The 20902-nt window shown below is 40.5% G+C and overlaps 1 protein-coding gene across 1 annotated transcript in view; it reads left to right on the top strand.

The window, feature by feature from the left end:
• cacng3b (calcium channel, voltage-dependent, gamma subunit 3b) overlaps positions 1–7786 on the top strand; it is a gene marked incomplete at both ends in the record, with an annotated part of 28325 nt that extends 20539 nt beyond the window's left edge. The window contains 3 exons of the mRNA XM_079252419.1: positions 335–418; positions 2428–2568; positions 7281–7786. Coding sequence (XP_079108545.1) covers positions 335–418; positions 2428–2568; positions 7281–7786 — 731 coding nt within the window. The remainder of the gene's footprint in view (positions 1–334; positions 419–2427; positions 2569–7280) is intronic.
• Between the last annotated feature and the right edge of the window lie 13116 nt (positions 7787–20902).

The raw sequence follows: 20902 nt of genomic DNA on the forward strand, positions 1-20902 counted from the left end.
AAGCCTGGTTGAAATGTAAATAACGGAATGCAATGACTGGAAAATCTTTAAAAGCTATTTTATGTCTGTTCGTTTTTTTAACAGAATATAATATAAATAGCTGAAATAAATAACATGTGCTGAATCTGCATTGAAAATTTCTATAAAAAGGTGATGAATGTTTTTTGGGGGTTTTTTCGGACGAATCGCTTGATATTATGTGGAACTATTGTAACGAGTGGAAAGAAAAAAGATGAACTGCTGTTGCATTATAGCCGAGGATGTTTTCAGAGAAACAAAAATCTGACTGTACTTATGAGATTTTCCTCTTATGACTTGTGTTTATTCTCTACAGGAACATTTAGAGGCGTATGCAAGAAGATTGATCATTTCCCAGAGGATGCAGACTATGAAGCAGATGCTGCAGAATACCTCCTTCGTAAGTCACACGCCCACTCTCAATTTAATAGCCTGGAAGATGGAGGGGGTGGGGGTCTATCCCATAATAAGCAGAACAGTTTGAGTTGGTACAGTATGTTATTTTGTGTATATCCATTATAAAAGGGACCCGTAGTCCCAGAAATGTTACCATTTCTAGGACTACTTCAGTTGTAGGTCCATAGAGGAATAGTTGGGGTGGAGTCGCTGGTGCTGTCACACCTTACAATCCATGACAAAGCAAGTATGAGAGTTAAATCCTCCGTAGGAGCTCAGTTCTTTTTTTTCATTGTTTGCTTGATGTTAGAAAATGAATAGAGAATATATGGCAGGAAACAACAGTAAGGTCTGGTGAGCCTACCTAGTAAGCAGCCGACTTGCTGTGGAAAAGTAGCCTGATCAGGTGTAGTTGTAGTTTCCTCAGTCAAGATGTTAAACCCTCATTGCCCCCAGTTCCCTCATCTGTGTTTGATAATAGAATGAACAAAAGGTGCTGCATATAAAAGGTGAAAACAGCTGAATTCCTACATCAACCGCACCTTTGTGTTTTTCCAGGGTGATATAACCTCCATCATAAAACGGGATGAAACACATTGGTGAAAATCTTCTCCCTCAGTCAGTCCCCCTCCCCTCCTTGCAAGGCATTGCATGCTCCACTCAATAAAGCAGAAACGAAACTTAAAACAAAATGAGATTCTACATTTAAATATGTATGATGTTTATTTGTACACAAGGCTCAGACCAAAGAAATACTTCTGGAGCGTGTAATACAAAGTTCTCTACAAGCATCATTAGTAAACATCAGATAAGGTTCACATTTTTTAAGGTTATTGTTTACGAGTACCAGGACCCTATATTTTATTAAAAGCTAGATGCATTGCAGTCATTCCGGCCACAAACAGGGACCAGACACCTCTCTGAGACCATTTATGTTGGCTGTCTCTTAAAAAGTCATTCATGTGCACATCAAAAGCACAATGGGCCAGAAATAAAAGGCTGCTGCAGTAAATATATGGGGGGGTGTTGTGAGGGTTTATGTTTTTTGTTTTTTTTTTTGCATTTGTAAACAGAGTAAAGATGGATGCGCAGAGAGAAAACTGCAACAAAAGAAAGAGAAAATGGATTCAGCCTGTCCCTCTTTTTTATTGCTCCACTGAGCACAGAGCAACATCCCCCTAAGGCAGCCAGTTAGACCGCCGGATTCAGGGCTGATTAGCCAATAAGGAGCAGGGACCTAGTGACCAGCATTTCATAGAGCCCAGGGGTGTGGGCCACACGCTCGCCGACTCCAGATGCCTGTCATGGTGGAAATATTTCTCAACAAACATGAGATTTACATTGAAAGTGCTAAGGCAAATCAGAGCAGGCTGGTTCACTGAAAGGAGTTTTAAGGCTGCACCTGTGATGCAAGAACAGATCCACTTTTCAGCGTGTTTAAAAATACCACATGGGCCGATTTCTGCATGACAAACTGTCTGCAAATATCCTTCAATGTGTTATCACATCATACACACAAATATTTTACCCCAACTGTAGCCTGGCTTCCATATTCATCATCTCTTTCTGGACCGTCATTTTGGCATGCATATGTCAGGGGGACTCTCCATCTGTCTTGGTTTTTGGCCATTTTTTTTCCCCTCTCCATCCATCTCTTTCTTGCGCTCTCGCTCTGTTTGTGGCAGGGCCTCTGACTGCTTCAACATGTTCTGAATTCAGGCTCGGCCAGGCGTGCAGAAACACACTGGTTCATGCGTGTCTCGAGTGGATGTGTAAAGTGGTGCAGCTTTGCTTGTTTTAGCGCTCTCCTTAAATGCAGTGTTCAAAGTGCCATTTTCATTTCCACTGATCTAGTTTTTGTGGTTGAATTAAACTTTAGCAAATGTCCTCAACTTATCCTGGCTACAAGACGACGTGGCGTAGGTTTCAACTCATCGAAACAGTCTGAGAAAACACCTTTTCCGAATGTAAACCCAACGCGGTAACCGTTTCTTCCTCCTCGTGTGTGTACAGGTGCCGTGCGCGCCTCCAGCATCTTCCCCATCATGAGTGTGGGTCTGCTGTTCTTGGGGGGGCTCTGTGTGGCTGCCAGTGAGTTTTACCGAAGCAGACACAATGTCATCCTCAGTGCAGGAATCTTCTTCGTATCTGCAGGTTAGTCATCACCGTATGCACAAACATCTGTTTGTGTGAATCAGTGTCTCTTCTTCTTTTCAGACTAGAGGCGTTGCGATTCTCTGTCATCTCTGGGTTGTAGGTGCACGAGAACTTTTTTTTTTTTTTGTCAAAAGTTACATCTTTTACTTAGTCCAACAAGCTGTGCAGTTGTCACAAGATTTTCTAGGCTTTTCATGGATGTGTTTGTTTTTTTTTACCTAATGTCCTTTGCACGGCCAGCACTAACTAACCTGGGAAGACCATAGATGGCTATGAACCCCCCCATATCTCAAGCAATTTCTGTCATGTCCTGTAGATTTCAAGAGCAAAATTAACTTTATCGTCCCACAATGGAAAATTTTGCTTTGAACTTTTACCCCAGCAGCAGCCACAAAGTGAAGCTAAATAACAATAAAGTCCACTACGGCAAACCCAACCACTGCATACAAGGTCATAATATGGGATCGGTGACACAAAAACAACATAAAAGAGTGTGCAGTGACAAAGTGTGGGAAGAGGATCCAGAAGAATAGCATGATTCCCCTTTGATATATTGCGAGATTGAGAGATGCCTAATCTATCACATGGCTGTTTAAAGTAAGTTTTAATACACACACACTTACCCTCATGTCCACGACACACTTACAAAGGGCTGTAATTGCTGTTCAGTGTGATGTGTATGGTCCCATTGGGTGTTGTGGTGAATAATTACCAATTTGGCCTCATAAACTTAGTACAAGTCAGGAGATGATTCTGGGTAATTGCAGATGACTAATTGTCCCCATACTGATTCCCACCACGCTGCACAAACACTTTATTCTGGACCGATCATACAGAATAAGCTGCATAAAACAAATCTCCTTTACAGCTCTGTCGAGCTCCTGCATGGGTTATCGGTGCTCGGAGGAAATGTGTAACTTTAACTTTGAAGGTCAAGTGACAACTCCTCCTTTACAACATAATTAGATGGTCCTAATTTATTGTCATTTCAGTCTCTTCTGCAGAACGACTAGTTAGTTCCTGCCTTTGAAATCCTGCCGTTCTTCGACACTTCATGTTCAAACTTTAGTGGGGTCAGCAAGCCTTTTTTTTCTGAAATATTGAGACACAGCAGTAATGACACATGACATACACAGCATTCCTCTCTTTGCAGAGCATTTACCTGATAAACTGTGCGACTGTTTCGTGCTGGAATGAAAAGATCCGTGATCTCTCATCCTCATTATTTATTTAGAACCGTCGTGTCACAAGAGGATCTTAGAGCTTGTTTTTATTGGAAAGTACACTGTATGTTCAAAGGGCTGAGTCAAGTGAGGCGGTCCGCTGACTGGACCAACAGACTGCTGCAGTTTTAGTTGTTCCCATGACTGACACATGCTTAACATTAACTCTTCGATCTCTCACGCACAAGACACACTGATTCTGCAAATGTATAATGATGAAAAATAATTAAAAATACTCATATCGATGCGCTGAGAATTAAAACATACTGTTGCACTGTTCCCATATATAGTTACAAATTGTTTAAATGTGACTAAGTTTTGTCTCGCAATGCCTGCAGCTCTGTGTTCATGTGTCCAGCGGTAACTTCTGGAGCAAAGGTGGCACAGATGCGGCAACAAATGAATAGATCTAGTTATGTATGCTCCCTACAGGATGAATTCCTGTCAACAGCCTAAATTCTTTGATCCCTGCCAAACTACAGACGTCTGTGTTTTCTTTACTTGAGCCACGTGTTTAGTGCCTAATTATCATGTTTCAAACTAAGTAGCTGCACAGACGTGCTGAATGAGGCTTTTGTTGTACATACAAAACATTAGACACCGCAAGTATGTTAATATTAGCATTTTACTCAAATCACAGCTCAGCAGCACCACAATACCAAAAGACTGTTTATAGATATTTGTTTAATGTACATGTTTTATATAATCCAAATAACTTCATGGTGTCTATGTATTACATAGTTTTCAGTTTTTTGCTGAATCTGTTGTAATCTGTCACACATACTTGACACCGTTTCCATCAGAGGTGTCACTAAATGGAGAGCGATGGGTTGACCACGCCTCCATGAACATCAGCCGGTAATTACATCACTCTGCATCCAGTGACATCGCTAATGAAAACGGAAGGATTACCATTATAATATGTCAGGCATGTGTGACAGATTTGGTGTCTGATACAAAAGGAACCCAAAATCTATGTTTTACGTAGCTGATTTGAAATTTTATGTCTATTCTATGTCTATTGTGGCTGCTGGTTTGGCCAGGTCTGCCTTGCAAAAGAGATTTTTAATCTCAATGGGACTACATGGTTTAAAATAAAGGTGAAATAGATCAATTATTCAATAGCATCCTGTCCTCATGTTCTAGGGCAGTGATTTTCAAAGTTTTTATGTCACGAACACCTCAGAAAATATCCGGCACTCCAGGTCCCACCTTTGTGAACGACATTAAAAATACCGTAGAAGGGGCCTACTGTTTTTCCATCAGGCACACTTCAGACAGAAGCAGGTCAGTTCTAAATAATACTATTTATTTTTTAGTGGTGGCAGATATCATTGCAAAAGGGGTTTATCACCAGAGCAGGGATTCAACTTTTGTCACATAGCAAAGTCATTAAAGCCCTGAGGAGTCTGGGAATATTTAGCTTGTCTGAAAACCTTTTATGCATGAAAGGGTTCAAAACAAAAAAAAGTTCTACATTTAGACTTATTTACCTTATTATCAGACTAATTTAACAGTGTATTAGTCTTACACTTCACCTCTGTGAAATATGTTTTTCCCAGCATTAGGCCTGGTCCATAACACTTTGCAATATTATCTTATCTTTAATCTAGAAATAATCTTCAAAAACTCAAAATACTGACCAACCATACACTTAGTTTGAAGCATCTGACTTTCATTGTCTGGTGTAGTAAATGACTGTTAAGTAGTACTACTGTCATCACCAAACTCTGCTCCAGTTCGTGTCCTCAAGCCTTTTTGGAGCCAGGCTAACATTACAGCCGCCATAGTTTTTGTCTCCGCATTTCCTCTCATTCAAAGTACGTCCACTTCAATGTAAACACAGAAGCGAGTGCACAATGTGACGTGCAGCGGGACGTTGTGGATTACAGCAAGCGTTGTGCGTCTATACCGGTCTTAACAATACATTTCTTTTGAGGCAACTTTTTTATTAAAATCAACAAATATAAGTTGTAACATGTGGTGAAGTAGTAGGAGGGTATACTGATTGCTGAAGAAAGCCGGTAAGGTATGCACTATACGCTGTAAAAGATAGTCCCGGTATGCACTATACGCTGTAAAAGATAGTCCCGGTATGCACTATACGCTGTAATAGATAGTCCCGGTATGCACTATACGCTGTAATAGATAGTCCCGGTATGCACTATACGCTGTAAAAGATAGTCCCGGTATGCACTATACGCTGTAATAGATAGTCCCGGTATGCACTATACGCTGTAAAAGATAGTCCCGGTATGCACTATACGCTGTAATAGATAGTCCCGGTATGCACTATACGCTGTAAAAAGTAGTCCCGGTATGCACTATACGCTGTAAAAGATAGTCCCGGTATGCACTATACGCTGTAAAAGATAGTCCCGGTATGCACTATACGCTGTAAAAGATAGTCCCGGTATGCACTATACGCTGTAATAGATAGTCCCGGTATGCACTATACGCTGTAAAAGATAGTCCCGGTATGCACTATACGCTGTAATAGATAGTCCCGGTATGCACTATACGCTGTAAAAAGTAGTCCCGGTATGCACTATACGCTGTAAAAGATAGTCCCGGTATGCACTATACCAGTGTTTTTCAAGCTTTTTTGAGCCAAGCCACACTTTTTTTCACTGAAAGATCACTAGGCACACCACAAATACCAAAATGTTTTTTTTGTTTTTGTTTTTTTTTAATTAAAAAAGTCCACATTATTAATATAAAGTCTATCTTGTCAAAGTCTCTTGAATAGAAATCAGATAAACACAAGAAGAAATTTTATTATCTTTCGCTGGTGCCTGTTTGGATGAACACGCTGCCTTTTAGACCACTTAGGTGAAATTAGGTCATTTCTCTGGGCACACCTGATAATCTCTCGCGGCACACTAGTGTGCCATGGCACGGTGGTTGAAAAACACTGCACTATACGCTTTAAAAAGTAGTCCCGGTATGCACTATGCGCTGTAAAAAATAGTCCCAGTATGCACTATACGCTGTAAAAAATAGCCCCGGTATGCACTATACGCTGTAAAAAATAGTCCCGGTATGCATTATACGCTGTAAAAAGTAGTCCCGGTATGCACTATACGCTGTAAAAAGTAGTCCCGGTATGCACTATACGCTGTAAAAAGTAGTCCCGGTATGCACTATACGCTGTAAAAAGTAGTCCCGGTATGCACTATACGCTGTAAAAAATAGTCCCGGTATGCCAAGGGATAGAATTTAAAAGTGCCGGTACTGCATACTGGTGCATACACTTAAAGCACTGCTCCAAACAAGTTTTGTTCAAGTAAATCATATATTAGTTCCAATACACACAGTAAATGTAATCTCTTCATTGCAAGCCTCACTACATCCTTGTAATGAATCAGGATATCTAAGTGGAGGGCACAAGCAGTGACAGGATTTCTGTGAATGAGTCGTTCTGCCACACACTACACTCTTCCATCTTAAAATGAATTTCATTTTCTGCTTCTCTCTTTCCTCCAGGCCTCAGTAACATCATTGGAATCATTGTTTATATCTCAGCAAATTCTGGTGACCCCGGTCAAAGCGACAGCAAAAAGTCTTACTCCTACGGCTGGTCATTCTACTTCGGGGCCCTTTCCTTCATCATGGCAGAAATGGTGGGCGTTCTGGCTGTGCACATGTTCATCGAGAAGCACCGCAAGCTGCGGGCCAAGTCCCGTACCGAGCTCATAAAAAAGTCCGCCTTCAGCCGCATTCCTTCCTATCGCTACCGCTTCCGGCGCCGCTCCAGTGTACGCTCCTCTGAAGCCCCCAGTCGTGACGCTTCGCCACTGGGGAAAGGTTACACGGGCCCCGCCGCCTCCGAGATGCCCATGTACACGTTAAACCCAAGAGAGGCAGGCAATGCTGGCTCCAAAGCAGGTGGGATGGGTGGTCTGCTCAATTCAGAGCGGGAGTTTCTCCAGAGCAGCACGCTCACTAAAGACTACAGCAAGGACCCCAACCGCAGGACCACACCCGTCTGAGAGGCTCTGGCCGTAGATATCGCCTAATCGGAGTATCACGGAGGAGGAGGAGAAATAAAGGGGGGAGTGGAGGAACACGCAGGGGATGTGCAGGGTCACAGGGGAGGGAAAGGGTCTGATAAACTATGACAATGAACTGTGAACATTTAGCCTTTGAACTGTGAATCCTGAGCCCTGTGAGAGTTGCAGTATGTGTAGCAGGGTTGACGGAGAAGTTGTTCCCAACTCCACTTCACCAAATATCACCGTAGTTGTATCAGCTGTTCATGACTTGACTTTTTGCAGAGCTGGAGGCAGGACTGATGATGTAAGTGGTTTCTTGTTTGGAGCAACTTCTCCTTAAAAAAAAAAAAAAAAAAAAAAAAGCGAAAATAATGTGAATTTGAGGAGAAGACGAAAGAGGTGACAGGCTAGGTGTGATCTTTAATCTTTTGACTTCTTTCCTCCTGATCTTTTAAATAGCAGCAGAGTTGGATCAATGACGGGAACAGCCTTAGAGCTCCAAGCTGACTGTCTGATTACTTATTATTATTCGATACTATTTAAAAGTGAGGAAGTTAACAGCGTGACCTAGGGATTAGCTCATTTTCAGTTCAGCTGGTTTCAGAACAGTTTGTCCGTTTATGGCGACGCCTTTGTGGCACTAATTGTTGTTTTTTTTTTATACATATTGTAAATATAACACTTTCATATCAATTGATTTCATCATAGAAACGCTCACCTTGTGACTCTGAACTGAAACTGAAGCTCATTCCCAGCAATATTTAACCCCGACATCTGATCCCAGATCAGATGTCGGAGGCTGAATAGAAAACTGATGAATCTCTTTTAGATGGTAGCGTTTGATCCATTGGTGCTTCCTTTTACTTGGGGTTTCTGCCACTATTTGATTTAGTTTAGTTTTTTTTTTTAACCTAAAACTTGAGATGATCAGATTTTTGTCTGCCTGTCTGTTTGCCTTCACAAATCACCTTCCGCCTTCCATGTTATTCTATGTAGCCCCATGCATCACCTCACTTGCACCTTCTGAACACCCTCATGCATCCTACCACCATGTCTTTCCTCTACTTGAAAAAGACACTTGACTAGATTTAGTACCTGTCTTCCTTTTTGGTGTCGCTTGTAGACTGGTTAGGTTTTTCTGGGGGTTATTGGTTCAGGGTATGTATGATGAGGAGGTGGAGGAGACCGCTGAGCTGTGATTATGCTTTACGCCAGTGCCAAAAAGACATTTTAACAAACTAGAGATGGACTTTTTGTGTTTTCCCACTACCTCTTGGTTAACATATTTCAGATAAATCTAACTTAACGTTGTATTGACTTGCCAGATCAACTGTTTGGACTTTCAACTGCAGTAAAAAACACAAAGAAAATGCTCATTTTGGTCTAAGAACACATCTCTCCAATGGAGTAGATGTGTGTACATGGCACCCAACTCTAAAGACAGGAAGGAAAAATAAATCCGAAGGGAATCTCTGCAGAATTTAAAACTTTTTTGCTTCGTATATTTAAACTGTCACTCAAAATCTCCTTCTTTATGTCCACATATGTCTCCATCAAAATAAACACATAAACACACTCACACATGTGCCAAAACATATCTTTCAACACGTCTCCTAGCAGTTATATCCTACCATATTGCCACAGTTTAGACTGTGAAATTCACATTTAATTAGTTCTTTCCCACTAATCTGGGATGCAGAGTATAATGTAAATAAAAAAATGTTGTCTTTATACAATAAAATCAATACATTCTGTTGTTATTTACATTGTTCACTGCATCCAAACTTTTATTTTTGAAACAGGGTTGCAGATTTAGCACAAAGATATTTTTTTTTTTCAAGAATAAAAAAAGAAATTTAATTAAATTTTGCTGTAGAAATATAGAAGTGTTTATGTTCAGGAAGCGTACCAGAGGTCCTTGCCATACAAGCAGCTGTGAAATGATTGTGTTTCTAGATATTTAATCATGACAAACTAATAGAAACGTGTCTGTGCAACACAGGTTTAATATAACCATAACTTATCAGAGATTTTGTAAAATTATAAAATTTGTAAAAATTTATCTCTGTCCATTTGAACAACAGGCAAAATTGTAAAGTATTTCTGTGGTTTGCTAATCTAAATCTGCAGACAATATTGCCTGAGTCAAGAGAGAAAATAATGAAGATGTATGTGTACATGCACACAAGAGGAAGCATTGTGCTGCAATGAGAAGAAGCCATAAAAACACTGAGGGGAAAAGCTATAAGAGACATAAGAAAAAAGTTTCACAGCATCTTTTTTATTCACGTTTTCTCTGTAACTGTGACGAACAAGTGAAACTCAAAGAGGGAAAAAAAAAGAACACATTTTTATTCCTGACCTCCTTAAGCCATCATTGCACTGTTTTGTACAAACTAAACATGGAAAACCACCTAGCTGATACCTCCACGCCCCATCCTGACAGTTATTACCGTGATAATAAAAGACGTTCGAAACCGTAGTCGTACTGTTTAATTTATGATGCTGCTGTTTTATCTTCTGTCTTTTTATGCCATAAAGGGAACATAAAGGGACAAGCGTGCATCATGACAGACTCGCTCGTGCTGCCCTCCATGTATAAATATTAATTTTGCGAACTAACTACGACATCAGTTGCTGTCATGGGTTGTTCAAGAGGAAGGGGGGCTGGTGGGTGGGGGGGCACTTTTCTCCAAGCAAGGGCTTTGAATTTTTAAAGGACAGGGGCACACAAGGGCTTTTTATGCTCAGCACTGCAGCAATGTCGTTTTAAGGGTGTAATGTTGGAGGGAGGGACTGGAAGGCAATAGATTTGAAGAGGAACAACTGTTTTAAACCAGCTGAACTGCTAAACAATAATATAACACGCTTCACGCAAAGGAGAAGCAGACAAAGCTAGAAGTCTGTGTTTTTCCTTTCAGACTCCTTTTTTGCTCTACTTTAGGCTAAATGTCTAACATTTTGAAATAATTAGAGATGAATACTGCCTTAAGCAAAGTAAGGATATCTAATAACCATTTAAGTTGCTTAGGATTCAAACTTATATTAGCAAACTAAGTAATCATACCTAGTGCCAAATATTACTCCAAATGTTTTCCGTGCGTCATGGCCTCCAGGTTAGCCGTAGATCGTACTCTTTTTGTGTGTAGGATTTATTGATTCAGCAGTAGTAGCTATGTAGCTCAGCATTATCAGGACCCCCCCCCCTTAAAATCTCAATGGTCTGGTAGGTGTCAAAGTTCAAAACTGCCATCCATGAGCCATGTTAGCATCGAGCATTCAAACCATGCATGCCATATCCATACGCTTCCAGTGCTTACCTACATTCGCTCTGTTTTGAATCAGGCCTCAAAGAGCACCCCAACCTCTATGCCCCATAGGGACACTCGACTGGTACATTAAAGACGCCTTACAACTGTGTGTGGGCCCCCTAAGCCTGAGCTGTATTGATGTTTACTCCTATAGAGTTCAGGGTGCTTTTTGAGCCTGTACATCTTTTCTTACCACCATAAAGCTTTGATACTCTGATATCAACAAATAATTGTATTATTAGTAAAAATAAAAAATAAAAAAATTATATATATATATATATATATATATATATATATATATATATATATATATATATATATATATATATATATATATATATATATATATATATTCAAAAGGTGCCACTGTGCAGAGAATGAGAAACTCTGTCACATATTATACTCATTAATGTATTCAGTGGGGCAGGGGATTGATCGCAGGGAGCAGGGTTGGGAAGCCGGAGTAGTAGTCTTTCTAATATGTTATTCTAGTTGCGTTTTCTACTTTGATGTGGTTGTGAGGTTGTGTTGTCTTGATCATACGGGACGCATCTGACAGGAGGATCATTTGATGAGACGATCTCTCATGGACATAAACTTCACCTCACCGGTGGCGCTGAGGCACCATTTGCCAGCAAGGATACCCAGCACCACATGCAATTTCAACTTCCTCCACCTAAAAGTAACAATACTTCTGAGGACTTTAAACATAGCGCAGTATAATATAATTGTTTGCAGCAAAAATGTTCCTTTTGTCAAGCTTGAAAGTGTATTTTTGCCAAGGTTATAATTAGGAAAGTGCGCTTTTAGTTTAAAAGAAATACCAACTTAATCCTCAGAAAAGATGCTCTTAATTCTAGCTGGCTTTGTTTGAATTAATAGTCCTCATTAGAAAAGAAACACAAGCACACTACACACACAACACAGTCTGTGCATGCACAGAAACCCACACCAAGACTGCACACAATCACACAGCTTCAGCTTTGCCCAGTATGGTGCAAGGAAGAAGTGCGTCCTGTTATGAGAAAAAAAAATCACTGTGTCATGTTTAGTGTTTCTTTAGGAGGAAAAAAAAAACAACAAACTGTTTCCGATGTGTCACTGTTGCGCTGCTCCTCTGTGGAACTTCAAGTATACTGAGCCAGCAAATCAAACATGGACCTCTAGAAGAACTGAAATGTGGATTCGATTGGAAAGTCCAGAGACAAACACTTGCTATAAGCACTCTACAATTTGCACTCACTACCAAAACACACATATACACTAACACAATAAGGTTATTGTGTGAGGAGGGCTTACAGGGGGAGGTATGTGCCTGCATGCTTGTGTGTGTGTGTGTTTGTAAGTGTGAAGTTCACCTCTCCTCACCCATGCACTTAGTGCCTGCCTGTCCTGCCTTCAGACAGCTCCAAGATCAGTCATCGTGGAGCTTCCATGATAACCTCTTCTGCAAATCCCAACGAGTGGGATCAGTTTTAGAGCTAACCACCCTGATCATTCCTCAGCAGACTCAGCCATAAAAGCTAATAGGACTGTTTTGGATTTAGTGGGTTTGACCCTAATTAATATTTTATTTACCAAGGTGTGATTGGACCATTTTGTCTTTGCAAAGCTGCTTTTCATATCTGACTTTGTTTTCTTGTGTGAGGCTGAAATAGGATCGACAGAGAGGGCTTAGTAAGAAAGACAATAACCTATGTCCATGGATACACCTGATCTTGACCCAAAGTTGTTTGTTGTTGCTCTAAAATTAACCATAATTAGCCACAAAAGAGGAAAATATACAAGAAACCTCATATAACAGTCTTATCAAACACAATTTGAAAGGTCTTCCCAGTACAATTAAAACATTATGTAGTTATTTATTATTTATTGTTTTATAATTTATTTTTATTTTCTTATTTTTATTATTATTATTATTCTACTTTTTTTATTATTTTATTTATTATTATTTTATTATTTATTATTTTATTATTTAATACAATTAAAACATTATTTAGGTTGTGAATAATGAACAAAGAGATTTGAGATATGAAAACTGCTGCTTTAAGTTCCCTAAACAGACTAAGGTAGCAGTCATTATTCCACAGCATTCTCCTGGCCATGGTGCCTGTAAGCTTAATTTCCTGTCAACTTTTAGCCCTTTAAATAAGCCGTTTTGTACCTGCCTTGTGTTTTACATGCATCATTTCAACCTGCATTCAGACGGCGATGTTTAAATGGGGTAGGAGGCTTCGCCAAGCTTTGAGAGGATTCAATGTTGAGATTCTAACTAAAAAATTATTTTATCGATGTTCAAGAATCAAATCACAGAGTAATTCATATGATGCACAACACAATGTACCTGGATCGTAATTTATGTCCACAATTTATGTGTTTTATGTTGTTCACTTGGGGCTAATAGCCAAATTTAAAACAATTAAATCAACAAAAGATTATTTTTTTAGTCAGCCATGGTAGTAATATAGCTTAAAGAGCTCCAATAACACTCATTAAGGAGTTCCAAATGTTATTGTAGAGGCAATCGGGAGAGGTTTTAATGCTTTAATTATTAAAACAACATGGTTTGTGTGTTGAATCAGAAACTTTAATCACTTTCTGAGGAGTTACGGCTCTTGTCTCTTAAACTACTCAAGTTAAAATCCCAAACATGCACAAAAAGATGATCTAATGAAGGAGAAGGAACACTCAAAAATGTGCAAATGGGACAGTCAGTTGGCCACACTGAACATTGATCCCCCTGCACAGTAGTTAAAATCAGTGGTGATCTTGTCAAATGCTGTTATCAGATCAAACTTCTTCTCTTTTGCTTTTAGTCATTCAAAACTGTATCAAAGTGCTGCCAGCTTGACTTTAGACGCTGAAGATATTTGCATACATGAACACAGGATGTTGTAAGAATGTTGTCATGAAAGCAAAACTCATAGTTGGACCCGGTTAGAACACACAGGAGGCAATATATTCTGCTTAAAACTGGTGGCAGAAACTGAATTGTTTTTGGACCGCTCAGTGAAGAAAATTTCTTTTTTGTGGAATTATCTACAAAACATGTACATGCAGAGGTGTGTAATCCAGGTGCCATAAAGTAGAAGTCCTGCCATTATTTTTGGATCTACCTGTGCATTTACAACAGGCTCATCTACCTTGCAGTGGAGCTGAGCTTATTAAATTCAGCTGGTTTGGTGACTGGTTGGACCAGCTACCGGACAGGTATATAAATAATATTGGCAAAAAAAGGAAAACATTATGAAGTATCAGCTGTTATCATTACACATACTGTGAGTTTTCAGCCATATACTTAGATGAGCTTACACGGAATTTCTTTCTGCGTTGCTTGAAAATATCAGGGCTACAGTCCATGAGTAAATGTAAAACAACTTTAGTATCTACAAAAAAATAAATAAAAGATAACATTAAACTTAAGTATTTTAGTGGCAAATGACTGTAACCTGACTTCAAACTGACCTGAGGACTGTTAGAAAACAAGCACCAGAGCAAACTCAGGAGAAAAGTCAGCAACATTTCTACTTATTATTAGTTGTTTTAGTTTCTTTGTCTTTGCATTTATTCATAAACAAGTATAAGAATGCCACAAAAAAAAAACAGACTAAATACTCCAAAAAGAATATATCGAGACATATTGTGTGTGTAGCATTTGCCTGGTATTTTAAAAAAGAAAAAGAAAAAGCATGAAGCTTTTTTCCAGGAAATGTGTCTGGCAGGCATTGTATTGGTTGGCTTGGAGATTAAACAGTTCTGGTGGAGATGAGGATGATAAATAGGAACCAGCTGTTACTCTGTGTGTCTTTAAGGGTCACACTGGGGATCGTGTTTCCTTGCAGCGGCGATGAAAGTGAAAAATGAAAGCCTCGAGTCAAATGTGCAGCTGGAACCTCAAGTAGCATTTAGAGAAAAAAAAGAAAGAAAAAAAAATCCCAAAAATGGGGGTGTAAGTTTTCAAAACATGCAGCTAAGAGTGTTGTTATGGGTGACAAGTGTAAATGTTGATGATGCTGGCGACTTTTTATCCTGCTCCATACCTCTGAGCCCCATCATGAGATACATAGTCCTCTACAAACACATATAAACACACACATGCATGCAGAAACATGCTGGCACTCACCATTTGTCTTTCTACACACAGGTACACTGATGGCATAACACTCACAGCTCACACACATACACACACACATAGCTGCCAGCCAGTTTCACTGTAAACTTTATAATGTAAACCTCCAATTAACAGCAGTCTGACATGGACACATGCTGTGAATAAAAGCACACTTTTACTTACATGATATAAATATGATTACCTATATGAAGAGTATTATATACAGTATAATAATTAGAAAATAAAGAATCACCTTTTCAAAGCATCTGTGGTGAGTTTGGTTTGTGTTTAAATGTTTGCGTGCATGTGGAAGTGGTCCACTGGTCCATGACCTGGATGAAAACAAGACTGCTCATCCAGTATAAGAGGTTAGACTGTACAGTGGAGGGTGCAAGGGAGTTAGTCTAACTAGTCCATGTTAACCTGGAGAAAGCGTTGACCCATGTCCCTCAGGGAGTCCTGTGTGGCTTGTGTACCAGACCTTGTGATAAGGGCTACCCAGTCCTGATGTCAGACCTGGGTCCACATTGCCAATCGTAAGTCTGATCTGTTTCCAATTCTGTTCATAACTTTTATATACAGAATTTGTAGACACATTCAGGTGAGAGGGTCTGGCTCGGAGGAATCAGGACTGGGTATCTGCTTTTTGCATATGATGTGGTTCTGTTCACTTCATCGGGCCATAATTTTCAGTGTGAACTGGATGCTGGGATGAGGATCAACACCGTTGAATCTGAGACCATCATCCTCAACAAGAAAAGGATGAAGTGTCCTCTACATGAATGAGATCCTGCTCCAGGTGAAAAAGGCCTTAAGCACAGACTGGAAGAGAAAAGCAAGAGAGCGACAGGCGGATCGGTGAGTATCCAGAATGATCCAGGCTCTGCGTTGGTCTCTCTGGGTGAAGAAACAGTCCCCATTTTCTACATTTACACTCTCACCTATGGTCATGAGTTATGTGTTGTGACTGAAAGAGCAAGATTTCACTGACAAGCAACCAAAATGAGTTTCCTCCACAGGGTGTCTGGGCTCTCCCTTAGAGATAGGATGAGAAGTTCGGTCATCCGGAGGGGCTCAGAGTACAGCAGCTGCTCCTTCAAGAGGAGCCAGATGAGGTTTCTCGGGCCTCTGGTAAGTATGCGTCCTGGATACCTCCCTTATGAGGTGTTTTAGGGCATGTCCCACTGGGAGGAGGACCCAGGGAAGAACAGGGACATGCTGGAGTGACTACATCTCGCAGCAGGCCTTGGAACATCCCAGGATTCCCTCTGGATGAGCTGGAAGAAGTGGCTCGGAGAGGAGAAGTCTAAGATTCCCTATTTAAGCTGCTGCTCCCATGGACTGACCTTGGATAAGCAGTAGAAGATGGATGGATGGATGGATAGATGGATGGATGGTGTGTATTTCTGCATTTCTCACAGACATAACCCCGCGTAATTTCAGGGTCTTTGTCAGAAATGCACAACACCCACCAACTTCAACTCGAACTGTAGTAAGGAGAGAAAAAGCAGAGTACAGTGCACACACTCCACTCTGATCCTGCACACATATAGAGACACATGAGATGCATATCAGCCGTGCTGTGTCAACTGTTCTGAATTAGCTGTCTGATAGATAAAAACCTCTGCTTATCTCCACAGCCACCACACAGATGTCCAAACGATGGGGAGGGCAGGAGGAAGAGGAGAGCTGCGAGAGGAAATGGGGAAAGTGTGAGAAAGAAAAAGTTAATGAGGTGACTGGAGGATGTTTTAGATCTGCTGAGTTTGAAGGTGACAAACAAAGAGAAAATCTTAGAGGACTGTGTGTATGACACATACTGCCGTTCTGGATGCCCTTCCTGTCCAACACACCCTTTAGATGCTACAGTTGGATGAGGCTAAGGAGAGATTAGTGTAGATGCTGCCTCCTGAAGCAGACTTCTAATGAAGCTCCAGTTTTGGTAACGGGAGAAGGAGGTTTTGGGGATGGTGACGCTTGATGCATGGTCTGGAAGCATGAAAGCAGAAGTAAGATTTTAAAAGAACTGGGAAACTGATTGAATGAGTGAAAATTGAATAAGAAAAATCACTAGACCAGAGCGATGATGTCATTTATAATGTGGAAGGTCTGACAGAGTGGGATTGGGTGAACGGGCAGAATAGAAAAGGAAAAGCCCAAATAAGAAAACAAGAGAGTGAATAAGGTAGATCAGCTCTTCCTCACTGTACATTATGTACACCTCTGTGGGTAAAGTCTCAACTCAACTTTGTTTATAAAGCCCTTTAAAACATCCAGAGTTGAAACAAAGTGCTGTACACAATCAGCCAAAATAAAAACAGAATAAAACAGTTCAAATGCCAATAAATAACACAATAAAACAACAGGTCATACAAGAAATAGGGAATTAAAACAATAAAACAAACTGAATAAATAGTAAATTAAACCAATAATAAAAATAAACTAAAGCACACTGACCGGAAACTGTCTTACGTTGGGTTAAAGATCAAGGAATAAAGATGGGTTTTAATGGACAGTGAGGAGGCTTGTCTAATGTGGAGGGGAAGCTCATTCCACAATTTTGGACCAGCAACAAAAAAAGCTCTGTCCCCTCTGAGCTTCCGTTTGGACCTCGGTACATCCAGGAGCAGCAGGTCAGCTGACCTGAGGCACCGGGCAGGAATGTGGGGGTGGAGGAGCTCAGAGAGGTAAGGAGGGGCCAGACCGTTTAAAGATTTAAAAACAAATAAAAGAATCTTAAAATGAATCCTGTAGTGCACTGGCAGCCAGTGGAGGGAGGCCAGAATAGGTGTCATGTGTTTCCTCTTATGTACTCCAGTAAGGAGGCGTGCAGCTGCGTTTTGCACCAACTGGAGACGCGCGAGGTCTGGATGAACCATCGTTCTTACCTGGAAGCTGTGGTCAGGATTTTTCTCTGCAGGGTTAGGGTTAGAAGATTCCCACATGCATAAACAGTTGCAACACAATGAACACTTTTTGAGAAAATAGCAGATTTAAAACAGAGCAAATGCAGGTAAGCACCGGAAGTGTATGGATATGACATGCATGGTTTGAATGGTCAATGCATAGTGTATTTTTTTCCAAAAATCAGGTCACATGAACCAGTTTTCAGGCCTTAACTTGGCCGTGTAGAGCCACCATTCTCCCAAACTATGTGAAAAAGCAACAGTCTCCTTCATTCCCAGCTCTCTAGGAAAGAAACACATACGATTCTGCCAGTCTTCAGAGCATTTCCTCATGGTGTCAAATATTCAGAGACGCTCCTGGCTTTGATGAATGACATAATTACATCCTGGGAAGGAGGAAGTATCGGCTTGCTGGATGGTTTAACATGTCGGAGGGAGGAAGCTCTCTTGGCTAGGTGTGAGCAAAAATAATACTTCATGACAAACCTTTTTATAGTTATTGTCAATGTTTTGTTTGGGAAAAGTTGAACATAATAAGGGTCAATAAAGTATTTTTCATTCATTTGATTCATTCATAAGCAGACAAGCTGCACCTTGTTGCACGAAACTGAATACAACATAGAGCGCCAGAGAAACATACGAGGGAGAACTGCATTTTGAGTGACAGTGGAGAAATGCAGGTTTTGATGTTGGGCTTACATATTGCATATGAGACATGTCATCTGAATATAATGGCATAGACGGGCAGCAAGAATTTGCCATACAAGTGGGAAAAATAACTCAGATTCATTTAATGAATATGCATAACTGTGACATCACAGATGGAGTGCCTCGTCGTTTTAGAGATTAAAGTGGATGATGGGATTATTTGAGAGTCTCATTGCCACTCTGGGATTGGCTGCCACTCTGCTTTTGTTCATCTAAACTGCCTCTATATGTGCCATTTCCTCACTCAATCTCTCATGTCGCTCGTCCGTTCTGCTTCGCAGAGATATTGTGGGCATCGCCTGCGTTTCGTCATCACCTCCAACCCTCTTTTTTCACCCTGGCTCTCGCTGCTGTTCTTCTTCACCATTATCCTCTTAGCCACGTTCCTCTCTTCCACATTGTTCTGTTTTTAAACCCCTTCTTCCCGTCAAGCAGTATGCTGCTGTAGTAATTGCTTTCTTCAGCTCCGTTGGCCCAATAAGAGGAAATGTCCCTCTGTGCTAATAGCCCATAAAAAAACACTGCACGTTCCCAGCAGGAAACACACATCAAGATTATTTTATAGGGATTGGATGAGACATCTTCAAGGTCTAAAAATAAAACAAGGATTTTTATTTGACATGAATATTGATAGTTACAGCACTTAATAGGAAACAAGGAAGTGGGTGCAACTGCATCTAAGTACCGGTATTTACTCTGCATGATGCAGATGAGCGGTGGACGCACTGTAGAACCAAACTAGATCTTTTCTATCACGGGGTCAACAGCAGTAAAATGTTGGAAAGTTTTGAAAAAAGTTCCTAATTTTAATTTACATTACATACTTACTCTGTTAATAGTAAAATTCTTCAATGAAGGCTGCATATCAAACTTTCCCTAATTTGCAACATGCAAGATTTATGCCTTGCATCACTATCATCTTCCTTCCTTTTATCTTCAAACCTTCTCATAAATCTTGGTCATTGTTAATTTACACCCTATTATATAAAACATGCACTCATTGGCTACCTTGCCGGGTACTCCTGTTCAATTGCTTGTTAACACAAATAGCAAGTGGCAGCAACTAAATGCATTTAGACATGTGGACATGGTCAAGACGGCATGCTTGTGTTCAAAGCAAGAATCCGAGCAGCAGTTGTCTGGAAGCTGTCCTGAAGTCGAGGGTTACAGGAGAATGAGCAGACTGGTTGGAAAGAAATGCAAAAGTTACTCAAATTACCACTGGTTATAGCCAAGATTTACAGAATAGTTTCTCTGATCACGCAACATTGAAGCAGGAAGGATACAGCAGCAGAGGACCACAATGAGTGCCACTGCTGTCAGCTCGGAGCAGAAAACAGGCTACTGTTTACACAGGATTACCAAAATTAGACAAATGAAGACTGGGAAAACTGAGACATTCAGACTGTAGTGTCATAGTTTGGTATAAACAAAATGGAAGCATGGATCCATCCTCCTGTGTATCAGTGATTCAGGCCAGTGGTGGCGGCATACTTTGGACCTCTAAAAATGCCACATTCTAGCTGAGTATTGCTTCTGACCAGTGTGTCCCTTCATGATCACAGTGTGCCATTTCTGAGCTTCAGTAGTACCAAGATTGCTTGGTTTAAAAACTTAAGCCCACTTGATTCTTGCTGCTGATCATGTCAATCTTTTGGCTATATCCAGCTGGATATTGCACCATGACGCAAAACTCAAATTCTCTCAAGCTGGTTTCTTGGGCATGACAATGGGGTCAGTGTAGAACAATGGCCGCCACAATCCCAAAGTCTCAATCCAACAGAGCACATTTGGCATGGTGTGGAACGGCAAATTCTCATCATAGATGACGGCTAAATGCAGCAACTGTGTGACGCGATCAGGTCAATATGGAGCCAAGTCTCTGAGGAATGTTTCCAACATTGTGTTGAACCTGTGCCATGAAGACAATGAAGGTAACAGGACCTAATGAAGTTGGACCAAATAAAATGGCTGGAGAGAGGGTAATACATGTTAAAATGTATCCGTTTCAGTAAAATCTAATGTCCCCTTGCAGCTTATTAGGATTTCACATAGACATTTAGGAAATGTTTGGCTT

Source organism: Telmatherina bonti, assembly GCF_933228915.1.
Source record: "Telmatherina bonti genome assembly, chromosome: 14".
Lineage (NCBI taxonomy): Eukaryota > Metazoa > Chordata > Actinopteri > Atheriniformes > Telmatherinidae > Telmatherina > Telmatherina bonti.